General features: G+C 38.0%; 1 protein-coding gene across 5 annotated transcripts in view; it reads right to left on the bottom strand.

Moving 5' to 3' along the window:
* The window catches only part of Cntnap5 (contactin associated protein family member 5), an 874,588-nt gene that overhangs the window by 73,355 nt on the left and 782,456 nt on the right, over positions 1-18,777 (bottom strand). For all 5 annotated transcript variants that reach the window (XM_087198285.1, XM_021236419.2, XM_021236420.2 and 2 more), the window contains one exon: positions 4,872-5,002. In XM_087198285.1, the coding sequence (XP_087054411.1) occupies positions 4,872-5,002 (131 nt within the window). The remainder of the gene's footprint in view (positions 1-4,871; positions 5,003-18,777) is intronic.

The following is an 18,777-nucleotide window of genomic DNA, read 5'->3' as shown; positions in this document are numbered from 1 at the left end:
CTCATCACCAAAGCTGTGTTCTCTTGCCTTAGAACAACTGGAGAACTTTATTTTATTCCTAAATCTCTTCAGAGGATATTTAATAAACAGTTGAACATGTACTGCATGGCAGGGGCTGATTTAAGGACACCCTGATCCACCCCTTCCAGAAAGTCTTCACGGAAGCTTTGTTTAGGTTATAGCTGACCCTTTTCGCCATTCATTTTAAAGTTTATTAGTATATGTTTGCAGTACATGAAGTTTGCATTCCTCTTAGGGAGTGAGTGCAGGTACATAACACAAGTAGATTTTTCTTATGGTCCCCTTCCCACCCACTTGTCTCCCTCCTTTAAATCTCCTTTCCCATTTTCATTCTTATTATTATCATTATTATTGCTATCATTCTTATTGTTATTATCATTTTATATAATTTATGACACATAATGTCATAAATTACATTCATTGTGCGTATATGGTACATGTAAGTGACACATCTTAAGTGTTTCTACTTTCTACTCCCCTCCCCATCCCCTACCCCTCACTTTCCTGGACTTTTTATCTACTTTGTAAGTAAGAAGCTGCATTATAATAACCTCTCTCCCCCTCCTTCCCCTCTGCCTACACTTCATCCTCTCTCTCTCTCTCTCTCTCTCTCTCTGTCCTAAACTATTGACATTTTCATAGCTACAATCAACTCTATGCATATTTTCTGTTGGAAACAGCAACTGGAAAAGTTTGCTGAGTGAATAGATGAACATCTTGTATTGATTCCTCTGCTATCTGCTGGGCTATGAAGACAGAGTCCATAGTAGCATCAGGAAGTCTGCAGAAGCTCCCATGCCTTTAGGTATAAGAGGTCTTTAGAATCCTTGGTTCCCCACCCATCATCTATTTAGTGCCCACTCATTGGGCTCGGACCTAGCCCTGGACAAGCTTTCTTCTGACTCTGCCAGAGCTCCTCCTCCTGCTGTCTCAAGGCCACCTCCTCAGCCAGGGAAAGATGCCTTCCCTCCAGCTTCACTGCCTGGGAAGAAGGGTCAAAGTGAATAGGGATGGCCTGCCAAGGGAAGAGAAGAAGCAGGGCTGATGGAAGTGGAGTTAGAGCTAAAATTCCCCTCACTCTGCTCCTCACCACTCCATGGGGTCCACAAGCTTAGTCCCAAGTGGTTCCCTGGACACAGATATCTGCTCAAGTGCCACACATGGAAGAGCTCATTATCCCAGCACAGGGGTCACCCTGTCCCAGGTTTTGCTTTGTGAGAACTTGCTTGGTCTTTAACACTTTCACCAGATCAGTAGTAGAGGGAGAGAAGGTTTCGGCAAATCAGTGTTTGTAAAAGTTGGAAGAGGAAGTTGAGATGTCTTAAAGGAATCTTGAGGCTGTTGAAGGACAGGAAATAGCTCACTCAGAGCATGGGCACCAGCCTTGGCACAGACTGAGTGCATCTGTATGCCAGTGCTGTTTCAGGTGCTAGGCTGCCTATTTGAAAAACTAAGCCCATGCACAGAGTGGAAGTAAAATAAAAGGATACAGAAAGATCTTTTCAAGATTTCATTATAGTATAGGCTAAGAAATCACTGACGTCAGCACGATGTGTATTATTTTATTGCATTCTCATGTAGCTATTTTATTCTTTGTATTGCTTTTGTCTTACTTACATTTGGTAAGGTGGTAAGCAAAACACTCTGTACTATTCACACCATTTCAGTGCTCAGGTTTGCAATCTGGCTTACAGAAGCTTAGTCCACCTGTGAACCTAGAATACTCAGTAACATTGGCAAGTTATTAAATGGACAGTAAAAAGGAGGAATGGGATAAAAATTCTCTTTTTTTCTTTGAGCAAGCCCCAGATGTCACTTTGTTATTGGATTTTTAGCTATGATCTTTCATATAAGCTCTGTGAGAACTGACCTAGTCTCATTGTGTTTATCCTTGTGTATAAAGTGAAAAGATAGATAGATAGATAGATAGATAGATAGATAGATAGATAGATAGAAGTAGACAAATAGACTCATGGTCAGAAGGATGAGTCCGTTTTCTTGGATGGAGAATACTGATACCTACCTTCCCCTCTCTTTAACAGGTGCGGCAGTGCCTGAGACATTTTGCAAGGGGGAGTGGGTGGAGTTAGGGATATATTAATAGCCTGACCTTTCCTATTGCACCAAAGAGCTTATTCTAGATGGAGGAAAGGGAAAATAGGACTGGGCAGACAAGTATGTTATGTTCCTGTGCCACTGGAAGTTTGAAAACGAAACTTTTGCATCTTTGTTCTGCTCCTTTCATACATTAGCAATAGCATCTGCTCATCAGACAAGTGCATGTTACTGATTATAAGTTAATCATAGAAATTACTGAGATGGGGGAGTGAAATGGATCTTATTTCTCTGTTTCCTATTTGTATTTTTTATTTGTGGAAAAGGTGACAGGAAGTATAAACCAGGGGCAAAGGAGTCTTATGTACAAATGTGCACCAGAACACTGAGTCCAAACCTACTAAGGGAAGTCAGTCCCCATTCCTGTCATCCTTCTGTTCAGCTCCAATACAAATGTGCTCAGAGGATTTTCTCTCTGTGTATTCCCAGAGTAATTGCTAGAGGTAAGCCCATGAAGTTCTGATGACCTGGGAATTATTTGTACTATATGCCTGATCATTATTCCTGACTGCCCATTCCATTGAGATAACTAACAGTCATTTGTAACTTCTCCCATATTCCATAACCAAGTGATGACAAATGTTACTGACACTACTCCTATGACCTCTTTCCAATCCACCTCTCCACAGCTTCTCACACTGCTCTAGTTGAAGCCCTAGGATCTTTTCCTGCCTGATCTATGCCTGTGCCTCCTGTCTTTCCAGGCAGAGATCATAGGAATTGAAAACCACACCATGCTACTCTCATGCCTAACAGCCAATGCTTGCCCTCCCCCTCCACAGGGTCAATTCAATCTTTTGCACATAGTAGCTTAAGCAGTGTGGAATTCATCCATTTAGTCCACAAATATTTATTGAATGCCTATTGATGTTAGCCAATCCTTGATACAGTGGGGATTCTGTAATTCTGTAATAATGAAAACTGACAAAAATCTGGGTTTTCATGAAACTTAGAGTCTAGAGATGGGAGACAGTACAGAAGATTTGGTAAGTATGTAAATTTTATTGGATGTTAGATAGTAGCAAATTCTGAGGGAAAAAAAAGTAAAACAGGTAAAGGCAATGTGACCATAGGATTAAAGTCAGGAGAGAAACTGCAACCTGTCAGGAGAGGATTGGAGTTAGATATGCATTTCAGATACATTCATGGGCAAATACATAATAGCTAAAAACATGAGCTTCAATGAGATGAGCCATGGAGAGAGTGTAACTACCAAAGAGAAGGCATCCAGACAGGGAGCCCAGTTGTGCTTTAGTGGGTAGAATTTGGGGAGATGAGGGGTGACCTACAAAGGAGACAAGACTGAGAAACTAACATAGGCAGAAGAAAGCAGACACAAGTGGCATCCTGCAGGCAAGCATGACCAAGTCAAGTCCAAGAGCAGGGAAGCATCACCATATCCGCTGGCACAGAGAGGACAATGGAGGGAAGGACTGGGCCCTGACCACTGACTTCCACAAGATAAAACCACTGGAGCTCAAGTAGTACAATTTTGGAGCCATATGGAAAAACCTTGGTGTGGGGGTAAGGAAAAGGAAGGGTAATTTGGAAACCAAGTATATAAACAACATTTCCATTATCTGGGCAATAAGATGTGGAAGAAAATGGACAGTCAATGAAGTCTAGTGACAGATTTCTCCCCTTGACCCAAAGAGATTTTTGTTTACTTGTTTGTTTTGTCTTGTTGTTAACGAGTGGAATAATTGCTTCTTTCATGCTTTGGGAGTCCATCTAATAGAGATGAAAAAATATTTAAAAAGAGGGAGAAAGTAGAACTCTGGAGTAATGTTTGAGTGGGCTCTATGATATGACTCCCTGGAAGTAGCGCAGGCCTTAGCTAGGAACATGAACCATGCAGAGTCAGTAACAGGGAGAGATGCAAGCAGGTAGGGAATGTGCTGCTGAGTGCATAGATATTTTCTTCTTAATGCTGCATTTCTTAGAAGAAAGAAAAGTCATATGCTGAAAGTACAGATGGAATTGCAATTGCCTTAGAGAGAAACAATTTTTAAATGGGCAGGGAGGAGAAGAGGGGGATAGGTGGAATAAAATAACATGGAGTGATTGCTCATCAAATTGAAGGGCTCCACCCAAGGTTTGATTTTGAAGGGACACTCAAACCTTACCTATTCTCCATTTTGGTCTGGCCTCATGTGCTGTCTGACTGTTGTAGAGACCACTGAGATTTCAAGGAGTACTGACCACAGGCTTCAATTTTCAGACAGCTGCACTTGGAGCATCTTCCTGGGTCCTCTTCTCCCTTCTCCACCTAGCAACTCCTCTAGGAAGTGAGTGTTGATGCTCAGAAGTGACTTATGCCTTCCTCAGTGCTCCCTTGTACCTGTACCCACTTCCCCTACAGCCCTGGCATTGTCTGTTGGGAATTCCTCTTTTCCTGTGTATCTTCCTCAGTTCAGAGAGCGTCAGACTGAGCAGGCATTGAAATCATCTGCTCCCTCCAGGTCCCAGTTTCTAAGGGAATACTTATGACATAGCACAAGGCTTCTGAATTTGCATACCTAACAAGGACCCCTGCAATACTGAGGCTGCGAGGGAGGGGGTAATCCTTCCTGTAAGACTGGCTGTTTGAGTTGGTCCAAGACTAAAGCCAAATGCTACACCCTTCTACATCCCAAGCATTTGGCCCTACTCTTGGCTTAGGCACAAAAGCTCAGAAAAGCTTGACCCAGGGGCCATGGAGCATTGACTGAGTGGAAAGATTGAAAGTATGGTACCTGAATGGTAAACTCTCTTCCTTCTCGGTTAATCCGCAAATGGTGCATCCTTCTGTTGGCAAAGTTCTCTACATCAATGGTGAAAATATGGGTTTCATCCTTGCTTAACTGATAGCGAACTTGTAAACTTCCTTGAAAGAAAAAAGTTAGGAATTAGAATTAAGCATAGTGGGTACAAAATGCAAAGGTATGATAAGATTGTCATTTAGTCTTTCCTGTTTTCTAGGGACTCATGTCTCAACCCATTCATTATTCATATTGTTATAATGTATTGTGTATGTTCAGTAGGGTCCAAAGAGAAAATCCTGAATGTAGCTGCAAAATTCAAATGTGTGTGTGTGTGTATGTGTGATGTGTTATCAAAAGGTAAAATGCAAGTTTGAAAAATAAAGCAAGTATTATTTTGTAGTTGGATCTTGAGAACTTTGGTAAGATACAGTTAAGGCTATTTTCAATCTTTGTTCAATTCCAATTACTTTCTACAACTCTCTCTTTCTTCTCAATCTCGTTCTTCCTTTTAGAATTGGGAAGAAGGAGAGGAACTCCTTCCTGCTCTTTCTGGTGGATATACGATCCCTTTGATTGGAGTGTGGTGTGGTTAGGACACAGTGACCCTATTTAACACTTTATTGCCCTTTGGGATCTTCAGGTTTCACTAGGAGGCTGTTCACTATCCATTGGAGGTCAAGAAATCAATTTACTGGGCTTCAATCAGCATTTCTGACAAAATGGAACAGAATGGAAAAGGAAAACTGAGAGGCCCTAGAGACATATTAAGGACAAAAAGTGCATCTCGTGTGTGTGTGTGTGTGTGTGTGTGTGTGTGTGTGTATGTGTGTGTGTGTGTGTAGAGAGAGAGTGAGTTGAGGCACAATTCAAAACACTACCTGAAAATGATATTTTAGAAATTTGAAAGTTGTGCTATATAGGAAAATCAAGGTGAGAAGTGAACATCCATGGCTATTTACTTTATGTCAGACACATTTTTACATTGAACTCTCTCACCAGCATGGTTAGCTGGGATGGTTGTGCAGCCCACATGCCCACTGTGTATCCTTTCTCCCTCTCCATGGGGGTCATCAGCTCTAGTATCCTTGGGGCCCTGAACATAGAAGCCAAAATCTCTGCCCCTGGGCATATACAGAGCAGGAACATTGGCAGCAGGGCCAGTGTCATAAGCTGAGGGTCCGCAGGAAGAAAGATACAGTTGCTCAAATTTGGGTGAGGAAACATTAAGGTGACTCTTGCCCATGTCTGCGAAGTTTCTCATGCTCCAGAAACATCTCTCTGACCTGAGCCCACTTTTATCCCCTGGGCTGTGCACCCTGCAAAATAAGGACCTTGGGGGCTGGGGATTTAGCATAGTGGATCCAGCACCTGCCTTGCAAGCGCAAGGACCGGAGTTCAATCCCCCGTACAAATAAATAAATAAATAAATAAATAAATAAGGACTCTGTCCTTGACTGGCCTCAGCACTCACCAGCGTTCTCTCTTTCTCTCTCTTTCTTTCTTTCTCTCTCTCTCTTTCTCTCTCTCTCTCTCCTTTCTCTGTTTCTCATGAGACTGGTTAAAAATGAATTGCTTCTCATGGAATTTCAGATTACAAAATAATCGGATGTAAAATAGAAGAATAAATGGTTTAGGGGTATGAGGCCCTCTGCTACTAGAACCAGCCAATAGAAGTGTTCTACAGTCAAGCCTAGTTTTCCCGGGTTCTCTCAGGCCTTCTTCCCCTCCTCTATTTGCTTCACTCCTGCACTTCATCTCTAGCTCGGAGTTTCCTATCCCTGCCCCCTTCCATGGGTTGCTGCAATGGTGCAAGTGGCAAGTTTAAATTCCTAAAGACTGAGAACTGACAGAGAGAATGCGCTGTCCACAAATACGATAACGCAAAGAATGGACTGACTGTCCTGGACAGAAATGTGGTAGGATTTTTTTTAACACATTGTAATGCATTTTTTTTTCTCCTACTTAGTCTCACTTTTTTTCTGTTAGTCTATGTCAACATCCAACTCTACATTATGAAGGGCAGCAGTTATTTGCGCATGCCTAAGGATAGAGGTAAGACGATCAAGTAAAACTGATTTGAATCTTAGTTAGGCTTCCTTTCCCAAAAAGTACCTCATAGCCAGGCATTCTACTATACTGCTAAAAACACGAAATGGAAAAGTCCAACTAATACCTAGTTCAGCATTGCAAGATAGGACTTAAGGAAAAGAAGATCACCCATCATCTGTTCAAGAACACCATTTTCTGTTTGTTTTATCTTCTCACATTATTTTTTTGGTATCCTTACACTAATTTGGCCTTTCACACTGCCCTAAATTTTAGCATTCTAGCATATATTTGGTCATGTGACTCTAGTGCTTAAAAAATTCCAAGTCTTCCTAATTCTACGTAAAAAGTCTAACTTTTCAACTTTACCCCACACATATTATTTATATCTTAATTATACATAAACATTCAACATTCCTCCAAAAATGTTCCTCCTTGGTTCTGTTTATTAGTGTGTTTTTGTTCTGTTTTATTTTCCTGTCAGCCGAGTACGGCTTTTCTCTCCTTATGTGCCTGGCAATCTTCTCATTAAGACCCAGTTCCTGTGGCCCAGTTCTGCACTCAACCTTAAGACTCAGGGCATCTTTGCTTTCATTTGAATGGTGCTCATTTTTAATAAAAGTCTCAATTTATCATGATTCTTTTGTCCTTTGTCTCCTCTTGGATTTGGGCTCCCCAGGAGGAATAGTTGCTAGTTCGTTTTGTGTGTACAGGAAAGAGCACGTGCCCTGCTGGCATAGGGTTCCAAAACACATTTGTTGAATAGTATACCCACTCTAGAGCAGATTATCACCACTACCTCCAAATTATAAACTAACATTTATTCAATGCCTGCAATGTGTAAGGCACTAAAGACACAACTGGATATGATGCTGCAGTTCTCTTTAAAAGCTTATAGTCTTGTTGGAAATTAAAGAAAGAGTCATACTTGATACTGTAATATGAGGATCATGAATGAGGTACTGATATTTGTACAATATATATTTCTTCAAATCCTCAGGGTTTCAGAGTTAAAATGATCCAAAAGTAAAAATGTAGTGATAATATTCAATAATGCAAAGAGATTCAAACCGAAGAGTACAAAACTTTAAAAAGTATAAGATGTTTGTTCTTTCCATGTTACCATACTGCCCCCAGAGATATGAAACAATGACTGAATGGTGAGAGAAATCAATGGATGGGTGGAGGGAAATGTGGATTTCTTTACACAAAATACAGAATATATGTTTCCAAAAACAAAAACAATTGCAAGGTTTGAGCCAAATAGAGTTTTGCAAAGAAAGAAGTTTGTTGAACAAAGGTAGAACTTAGCTAGAAAAAAGCAAAGTACACTTATGTACTTGTCGGGATATAATCAGTTATGTGGCTGGTTTTCACTATACTGGACCAGTAAAACTACAGACCAGTAGAGCTTTTGAGGAGCCTAGTGAACATGGACCGAACCAACCTCTTCATTTTGAAAAACAGAAAGTATAACCCACAACTTGGAAAAAAATGTTAAAGAGAGTGGTCAATTTGGAAGACCTATGAAAGAATGACAAAGAATGTGGACTTATTCCTTAAAGGGGAATCCTGTACAGAGATTTAGTACGTGGATGGCTGGACTAGTTTACACAAAATGATACTTTCAGAATGGTAGCCTGGTTGGCACAATGTGCTTGTGAGACTAGAGAGAAAAGCAGGAGACATTATTGTCTCTCATGGCATCAGAGCATTGGGGAAAAAAAAATGACAAAAATATTGCGCTATGTCTGTAGAACAAAGGTCTGTTCTCACATTTCCTCTGATAGGTTATTTTCAGTTTCATGATTTCCATTTCTTTGAAAAGAAAGGGCTTTTCTCCATTCCATTTGGTACCAGTCCAGGCCAGTCTCAGACTTAAGTAGCTTTTCACACACCCTTTAGATTCTGCTAACTAGATATCCTCACAAATCACCTCTTCTTCCAGTTGTGCCACCTCACTAGCAGCACTGTCATCCACTGATTGCTCAAGATACTACAAGCCATGTGTGTTTCTTTCATTCCATTTTCTTCACTGATGCCCTTACATGCACATCACACATTCAAGTTCTCTCTAAATAAATCCTGTATTTCTGCACCTCTTTGTAGCTCCAGCAGTAAGTCCTACTGTAGTCCGTCACTATCTCTCACCTGGACTATTGTGACACATCTGATCTCATCTCCTGGACTCCAGTCTTACCTCCCTACTCCTCCATATCCCCGTATTTTCTACAATCAGTCAAAATAAGCACTTAAACTGTGAATCAAATGCCACAGTCTAAACATTTAAGTGGTTTTCCAATGCACAGGAAGTAAAACCCAAATTTGATGTGGTAGTAGGATGCTATATGATCTTCCTCTGTCTTCTTTGAACTTATTTCACTACAGACTTGCCATCATCCTCTAAGATCCAATACCTAGAAATAAACTACTTTTTGTTCCACTAGTGTGCCATGTCACTCTTGCTTCAGGACTATTAAACCTGCTATTCTCTTCACCCATAATTCTTGTTTTATAGATGTTTGCTACAAAGCTCTTCATTCACATCTTAGATCCAATGTGATGCACACAGGGATACTCTCTCTATCAATACCCCCATTTTTCAAATTATTGGTCATGAGTGATTAACACATTGTATAAACAATATTAAATTTAAGTAAAAAAATAAAATGGCAGAATGGATTAAAAAGGAAAATGTAACAATATGCTGTATACAAGAAACACACCTAACTCAAAAAGAAACTCATAGACGGAAAGTATAAGGATGGAAAACAGTTCTCCAACCCACAGGAACCCAGAAGAAAGCAGGGGTAGCAATCTTATTTGCAGACAAAGTAGATTTCAAACCAAAACTAATTAAGAGAGACAAAGATGGTCACTACATCCTTGTGAAGGGAACAATCCAGGAGGAAGAGATGCTAATCCTAAATATATATGCACCAAATATGAATGCCCCCAACTATACAAAATAAATACTAATAGACATGAAAAACCAACTAAACACTAAAACAATTATAGTGAAGGACCTCAATACCACACTATCACAAATAGATAGATCATCTAGACAAAAAGTTAACAGGAAAATTCTAGAACTGAACCAAGCTATTGAACAAATGGACTTAATAGATGCTTACAGAGTATTCCACCCCACAAAATAGGAATACACATTCTTTTCAGCTGCATACAGGTCATTCTCCAGAATAGACCACTTGCTAGCTCATAGGACATGTCTAAGTAAATGTAAAAGAATTGAAGTTACCCCCAGTATATTATCAGACCATAGTGCAATAAAATTGGAGATCAATAACATAAGAAACCACAAAATGCCAACAAAAACATGGAAACTGAATAATACCCTCCTGAACAAGCAATGGGTCACAGAAGTAATTAAAGAAGAAATTAAACAGTTTCTAGAAGTAAATGAAAATGCCAGTACAACATACAGGAATCTATGGGACACAATGAAAGCAGTTCTATGTGGGAAATTCATAGCAGTGAATGCCCATATTAGGAAAACAGAGAAAATTCAGATAAATAACCTAATGCAGAACCTCAAGCTCCGAGAAAAAGAAGATCATAACAAATCCAAAGCTAGTACAAGAGAGGAAATTATAAAGATCAGGGCAGAAATCAATGCAATGGAGACTAAGAGAACAATACAAAATATCAATGAATCAAAGAGTTGGTTTTTTGAAACAATAAATAAAATTGATAAACCTTTAGCCAACCTTATCAAAAAAAGGAAAGAAAAGGCACAAATACATGCAATTAAGAATGAAAAAGGTGAAGTCACAACAGATCCAACAGAAATCCAGATGATTACCATTACCTACTTTGAGAACCTCTACTCCAATAAAATGGAAAACACAGAAGAAATGGACAGATTTCTAGATACATATGAAGGGCCAAAGTTTAATGAAGAAGATATAGAAATTTTAAACACCAGAATTATAATGAGTGAAATTGAAAATGTAATAAAATATTTACCAACAAAGAAAAGCCCAGGTCCAGATGGCTTCACTGCTGAATTTTACAAGATATTTAAAGAACTAATGCCATTACTCTTTAAACTCATCAAGGAAATTGAAAGGGAAGCAAGGCTTCCAAATTCATTTCTGGAAGCAAGTACTACTTTGATTCCAAAACCAGGGAAAGAGAACTACAGGCCAATCTCCCTAATGAACATAGATGCAAAAATCCTCAACAAGATACTGGCAAACAGAATACAGAGGGTCATCAAGAAGATCATACATCCTGACCAAGTCAGATTCATTCCAGGGATGCAAGGATGGTTCAACATCCATAAATCAATAAATGTAATACACCATATTAACAGAGTCAAGGACAAAAACCATATGATCATCTCAATAGATGCAGACAAAACATTTGACAAAATCCAGCACCCATTCATGATAAAAACCCTACAGAAAATTGGAATAGAAGGTCTTTATCTTAACCTGATTAAGGCTATCTATGAAAAACCAACAGCCAACATCATAATAAATGGTCAAAAACTGAAAACTTTCACACTAAAATCAGGACCAAGACAAGACAGGGATGCCCACTATCACCACTCTTCTTCAGTATAGTTCTGGAAACATTAGCCACAGCAATTAGAAAAGAGAAAGAAATAAAAGGTAAAAGATAGGAAAAGAAGTAGTTAAACTGTCATTATTTGCTGACGATATGATACTTTACATAGAAGACCTAAAAAACTCTGCCAAAAGACTTCTAGGCTTAATTGACAGATTCAGTAGAGTAGCTGGATACAAGGTCAACACTCAGAAAACAATAGCCTTCTTGTACACAAATAACAGACTCACTGAGAGAGAAATTAGGGAAACAATTCCTTTTACAATAGCATCCAAAAAAATGAAATATCTAGGAATCAATCTAACAAAGGAAGTAAAAGACCTCTACACTGAAAACTATAGCACTTTGAAAAAAGAGATCGAAGAGGATACAAAAAAATCAAAAGATATCCCTTGTTCCTGGTTAGGAAGAACCAATATAGTGAAAATGGCCATACTTCCAAAACTACTATATAGATTGAATGCAATGCTGATTGAAATTCCAACAATATACTTCACAGAACTAGAGAAAACAATCCAAAACTTCATTTGGAACCATAAGAGACCTAGAATAGCTAAAGCAATTCTAAGCATCATTGACATGGCTAGGCGTATCACAACCCCCAACTTGAAATTATACTACCAATCTACTGTGATAAAACAGCATGATACTGGCAAAGGAACAGACCTGAGGATCAGTGGAATAGATTATTAGATCCAGAAACAACTCCAGACATACTCAGCCACCTCATCTTTGACAAAGGAGCCAACCACCATCATTGCAGGAAAGGTAGCCTATTTAATAAATGGTATTGGAAAAACTGGATCTCAACCTGCCAAAGATTAAAACTAGACCCATACCTATCACCATGCACTAAACTAAGATCGAAGTGGATTAAATATATAAATATTAAGACAGAAACACTAAACTTGCTGGAAGATAAAGTTAGGTAGAACTCTTGAAGACATTGGAATAGGAAAAGACTTCATGAACAAAACCTCAGCAGCACAGGAACTAGCAGAAAGAATCAACAACTGGGATATCATCTTATTAAAAAGCTTCTGCACTGCAAAAGAAACCACCAACAGAGCTAACAGACAAGCTACAATATGGGAAAAAAATCTTTAGCAGGTGTACCTCAGACAAAGGACTACTATCTAGAATATATAAAGAACTGAAAAAAATCAGACCCCTCAAATTCAAAAACCCAATTCAAAAATGGGCATCTGAAATGAACAGACATTTCTCAGACAAAGAAGTAAAAGCACCAAACAAATATATGAAAAAAATGTTCAACATCACTTGTCATTTGAGAGATTTAGAGGAAAACAATACTGAGATTCCACCTCACCCCAGAAAGACTGGCTGCTATCAAGAAATCAACAAATAACAAATACTGGCAGGGTTGTGAGGAGAAAGGAAACCTTCTCCGTTGTTGGTGGGAGTGTAGACTGGTGCAACCACTGTGGAAATCAGTATGGAGATACCTCAAAGAACTAGGACTAGAGGTCCCATTTGACCCAGCTATTCCCCTGCTGGGTATCTTCCCAAAAAATTAAAAGAATCATACCACAGTGATATATGTGCACCCATGTTCATAGTGGCACAGTTTGTAATAGCCAAAGCTTGGAAATAGAACAATTGCCCATCAACTGGAGACTAGATAAAGAAAATGTGGGGTTTTTTTTTTTATAAAATGGAGTACTACTCAGCCATAAAGAATGAAAAACTAGAGGCATTTATAGCTAAATGGATGCATATCGAGGCCATACTCCTAAGTGAAATAAATAAGACACATGTGTAAATACCGAATAGTTTCACTAGTGTGAGAAACCGATAGGGTAAACAATGGTTAAAATGATTAAAATGAATAATTGATGATTTGAAATAGGAAAAAAGGTCCAAAGATGAAGGAGTGAAGGGAGGGGAAGGGGAACAGAAAAGAGGGAAAGGAAAAACTATGAGAAAAGAAAAAAAATGGAAATGAAATCTATGTAAATAGGTAAGGTCGGAGTGGGTGAAAGGTGCACAGGTAATGAGGAAAAAAATAAGAACCAAGATATATCATGTACAGGTACAAACACCCAATGATAAATGTAAATGAATTTTATACCTTAAATGTACCAATAAAGTTTAAAAAATAAATAAATAAATATAAATAAAAATAAATAAATTTAAGTATTTGTTGCTACTAGTAATTGCAGCTCCTCCATAATCCTAATTATAAGCATCTCACTCTCTAATTATTACCTCCTCCTTTTCTCTCTCCTTTCCCCCAATGCCTAGTATTCTCCCGTGATTAATATAAGATTAATCTTACCAACTACCCAGTGATTCTCAGCATCTTCCTGGCCTCTCTTTTCTCCTACCCAGATTAAATTGCCTAACCCATTGCCATTAGATACTTGTGTCTCATACACAGTATTGAATGTCTTGGATTCAATTATGGATTTAATGTAGACATTTGCTTGGCAAGTCCATAAACACTCACTCTGTCCCTGACTGAGTTAGCTGGCAGAAGAAAAAACAAACCATGTGAACTACTCATAAGTCACTTTAAATCCACAACTATCGACTACAAATTAATTCTGTGAATTTCACTGTATTTTCTATGTGCATTCAACACCTGGCTTAGACAACCATTTAAGAAAGTCTCTCTTCTTTCTCAGACCTCAGCTCTGCCTTCACTTTCCTTATTCCCAGCTAGTGTTTTTGCCCACTGTTTCTCTAAGGGAACTGAGGCAATCACAAAAGACCTTCCGTAAACTCTCACCACCATATTGACTGGTCACCAAATTTATCTGTAAATTTCTGAACTCTGTTGTCAACTATCCATGCTCTTCTCTAAGCCCAAGTTGTGGTATTTCTTCTCACCCACTCAAAGATATCATTTAGGTAACACTATTATATCCCTTCTTTACATTTTATTTTTATTAAATTATCTCCATTACTTCACTGTGACTAGCATTTTTCCTACAATAAAAAAGGAAACTTTTTCAACTTTATTTATCTTAGCAGTTGCCACAATTATCTGCTCTCTTCTGTCTCACACTAAGACTTCTGAGGAAATATCTAATATTTCCTATCTCCAATTCCTGTTTTCTGCTTATTCGTATATTTATTCCTGCATATTTCACTTCTGAGTCCCCACTACAATTTCCACTGCCAAGATCTTCAATGACCTGTGAGTTGGTGATCTATTTTAAGTTAACGATTATTATTCTTATTCTCTTTACCACCAACACAATCATTCTCATCTCTTTATTCTTCCTACATCTGGTATTCTTCCTACATCTAGTATTCTTCCTACATCATTGACCACTACCTCTCCCTCTCCATTGCTGGTTTCTCTATTTCTCTTGACTCTTTTAATATCGACATCCCAGAGCTTAGTCTGCAAACACCTGACCTCTACCAGCACTCACTGCATTGACAATCTCATCTAGTGCTGTGCTTCCATATGCCATCTCTCTAGTTTCCCATGGTTGATATTATATAAGAAGGTAATTCTGGAGGCTCAAAGTTTGAAATCAAAGTATCAGCAGATCCACACTTTCTTTGAAAGCTCTAGGAGAGAATTCTTTCTGATTTTTCTGAGTTCCTGGTAGCTCCTGGCCATCCTTTGCATTCCTTTGGATGTGAGCTGCATCCCTCCCATCCCTGTCTCCATCACTGTGTCACACAGCCTTCTTTCCTCTATTTGCACCTATGTGTTTTTGTGTCTCTGTATCCATGTCTCCTTCTCCTAACAAGACTCCATTCCTTGGATTCAGGGCCCAGTGTAATCTAGTAGAACCTCTTCTTAATTGCACATGTCAATACTCTTTGCAAATAAAGCCACATTCTGAATTCTGAATGATGTGAATTTTAAGAGAAAGGACCAGAATTAGCTGTATTAAAATCAATATCAAAGTATCATTGATTGCCTATTTTGTTCCAGGGTGTTTCTTAAATGTTTTTCATATAGCTAACCATTTAGTCCTCAGAAATATGGTGCACACATTATGACTTTATGCTAACTTTACATATGGGGGAAATTTAGTTCTCTTTAACCTGGTTGGGCAGCTAAACCTCAGCCATTCAACAGTGATCTGCCTTTAACTTGACTATGATCCACATTTGCCTGAATGTGAGCAGTCACACTTGTCATCCTTTCTTATCACTGACCATTCACAAATAAAGCATTTTTGAAAATGTGTTGATATAAAGACATACCATAATTCTACTTAGACTTCACAAAGAGAACAAAATGAAACAACCCATTTGTGTTCATTCTGAAGCCAAACTCCAGTGCTCAAGACTTCTCCTCAAGTTGCCACATATACAATTGCATGTTAAATGGAATAAGATATTGATGAAAGAAATTGTAGAAGACACAAATAAATGCAAAAATATAATATGTTTCTGAATTGAAACAATTGTTAAAATGTCCATGTTATTTTAAGTTAAATAGAATACCTATCAAAATTCTAATGGCATTTAATAAATCTAAAAAAATTTTAAAGCCCTTATGAAATCACAAAAGACTCTGAAAAGTGAAAACAATTATGAGAAAGAAGAACAAAACTGAAGCCACCAAACATAGGGACCACAAACTATCTTGCAAAATGTAGTGATCAAAACAGTAAGGTACTAGCATACAAACAGGCACATAGACCAATGTCACAGAACAGAAAGCTCAGAAACAAACTCATTTATGTAGAGCCAAATAATCGTTTTCATGGACACTAAGAATATATAAAGGGGAAATGACAGTGACCTTAACTGTTGCTGGGGAAATCAGATATCCTCATCCAAAAGATGAAATTTAATCTGTTTTTATACCATATACAAAATTAATTCAAAATGAACTAAGGTCTTCAATGTCTGATTTAAAATTGTAAAACCCTGAGATTAAAACATGAAAGAAAGGTCCTGAGTTCAATCTTTGGTACCAAAAAAAAAAAAAAAAAGAAAAGAAAAAAAGAAAGAAACGCTCCTTAACATTGATCTTGGCAATGATTTTTTTAAAACAACAACAAAAGCAAAAATAAATAAGTAGCACTACATTAAACTAAAAAGCCTCTGCATAGCAAAGAAAACAGTCAGCAAAATGAAAAATGGGATCTATAGAATGGGGAAAAAAAGATTTGCAAACAATATGTATGGCAAAGGCTTAATATTCAAATATATAAAGAACTCACTCAAATCAATAGCCAAAAAGTCTACAACCTGGTTAAGAAATAGACAAAAAACTGAATAGATATTTTTCCAAGAAGACATTGCAATGACCAACAGGATATGAAAATATCAGAAAAATGCAGATCACAACCACAATGAGACATCACCTTCTATTTGTTACAGTGGCTAGTAACCAAAAAACACAAAGATCAACAAGTGCTGGCAAAGATGTGGAGAAAAAGCATCTCTTAAACACAGTCTATGGGAATATTGATCGGAACAGGCCTTCATAGAAAACAGAATGATTGTTAAAGTTACTAAAAATGGGACTACTATAGGATCTAGTAATCCCACTTCTAGATATATACATATTTAATGGAAATTAAATCAATATCTGCACTCCATGTTTATTTCAGCCTGATTCACAGAGCCCAAATGAGCAAGTTTTGGTACTCTAATGTACTGGATAGACTGTGATGGATGTGCTAATTTACTTAATTGTAGTAACTGTTACACAATATATATGAGTACATATATGAAATCTAACTTGTGCCCTTTAATATATTCAACTTTACCAATTTACTTTTTAAAGGCAAGAGGATGATTCCAATTTTTAAAAACATTTTATTTGTAAGCTTCTCAGCAAAGAAACTCTTTATACTTAAAAAATTGCAAACTATGGAAGATAAAGTCATTTTCCCTAGCAAAGGAAAACAATAAGGTTGTTCTGCATAGTTTCTACCTTGGGCAAGGTAAAATGAAAAGAATCAGCACAAATTCTCAGCTATTTGAGAAATTCTCATGAATCGCTAACCGCAGCTTGCTAAGCATTCCCATATCCACTCAACTATGATGGTTTTCTAGGGTTCAATTCATTCCTTATTCAAAAACAACCTTGAAAACTCTCAGAGGAAGTAATAAATGGGTACCAAATCCTCAAGCCTATTCACTGCATGGGTTCTCGTTTACTTTATTCAGCCCTATTCTAAGCACTTCAATAAGGAACAATTATCTTCTTCTATTTCAGTGCTTCTGTTTACGTTAGCACAAAATATTCCACAACTTGCCTTACCTTTAACTCAAAATGCATTTGCATAGAAAAAGAGTCCCATTCCTGCGAAAGAATGGAGACCAATTACCACTCCTCCATGGCACTCTGTTCTGACCCATTTCCCTACTGCATGCTTTATGGAATAGAGCTGTCTTTTAATGAAAGAAAAATACATTGAATTATGAAATTGGGAGTTTCTTTAATTTTTATTTTTCAGTTGATAGGTATGAATGAACCTAAACACATTCCTTGGGTAGGGTTATTCTCCTAATTCAGTCTTCATAGCATGTATAAAAAGTGCAGCCCACAAAACTCCATGGAGAGACTGGTAGAAACTCTATGCATTAAGAAATTTCATGGAGCTGCTAAAAATGTATTTCCCTTTCTTCTGAGACCCAATTACAGTGCACTTCCATTTTAAAAACTCTCCTCTTACTTGTATATGATTTATAGGGTTGCAAAGCAATAGTCATTAGGACATAGTAATTAGTCTTTAAAGTATTCATGATGAGGCAGCTTTATGTTCACTTTTTATGATTCAATTGCTTTTGAACAGAGATGCTTTTGATCATGACACTTAAAACTTTAAAATATTTGGAACTAATGTTAGTTGTGTGGGTTTTGAACATTCTTTTAAAGCTTTGATGAGCATAGATGCTGACAATAGAAAATGATTCAAATTTACAGAAATATTGAGGTCACAATCTTGGTTACCTAATGGTTGGCTGACATGGCACTGAGAGCCATTACCTCTCAGTTAAGAGAAGTACACATGCTTTTTCTTCCTCTCTGCAGTGCCCTCTACTTGGCTTAGCTGAGCAGGCCCTCATCGGTGTGCAGCAGACAGGTCAACACCATTACACTCTGGGGACAGTGTTGCAATCACCAGTTAGAGAACCAAGACAGAGGTTTTGTCCCAGGATACCCACAGCCTAGTGAGCATCTCAGACAAATAAGTGGACTATTGCAGGAGAGCCAAAAGAATTACCACAAAGGAATTACCTATATGGGAAGAGTGGGGAATCAGACAAGGTTTGCCAGAGGATATAGATCTTGAGCTGGGCCTTA

The sequence above is a fragment of the Heterocephalus glaber genome, unplaced genomic scaffold (assembly GCF_053883595.1).
Source record: "Heterocephalus glaber isolate CG9 unplaced genomic scaffold, H.glaber_assembly_v1.0 deba00000347, whole genome shotgun sequence".
NCBI classification, from domain to species: domain Eukaryota; kingdom Metazoa; phylum Chordata; class Mammalia; order Rodentia; family Bathyergidae; genus Heterocephalus; species Heterocephalus glaber.
The sequence above is the reverse complement of the archived record's forward strand: the minus strand, read 5'-3'. Positions and strand labels throughout refer to the sequence as shown.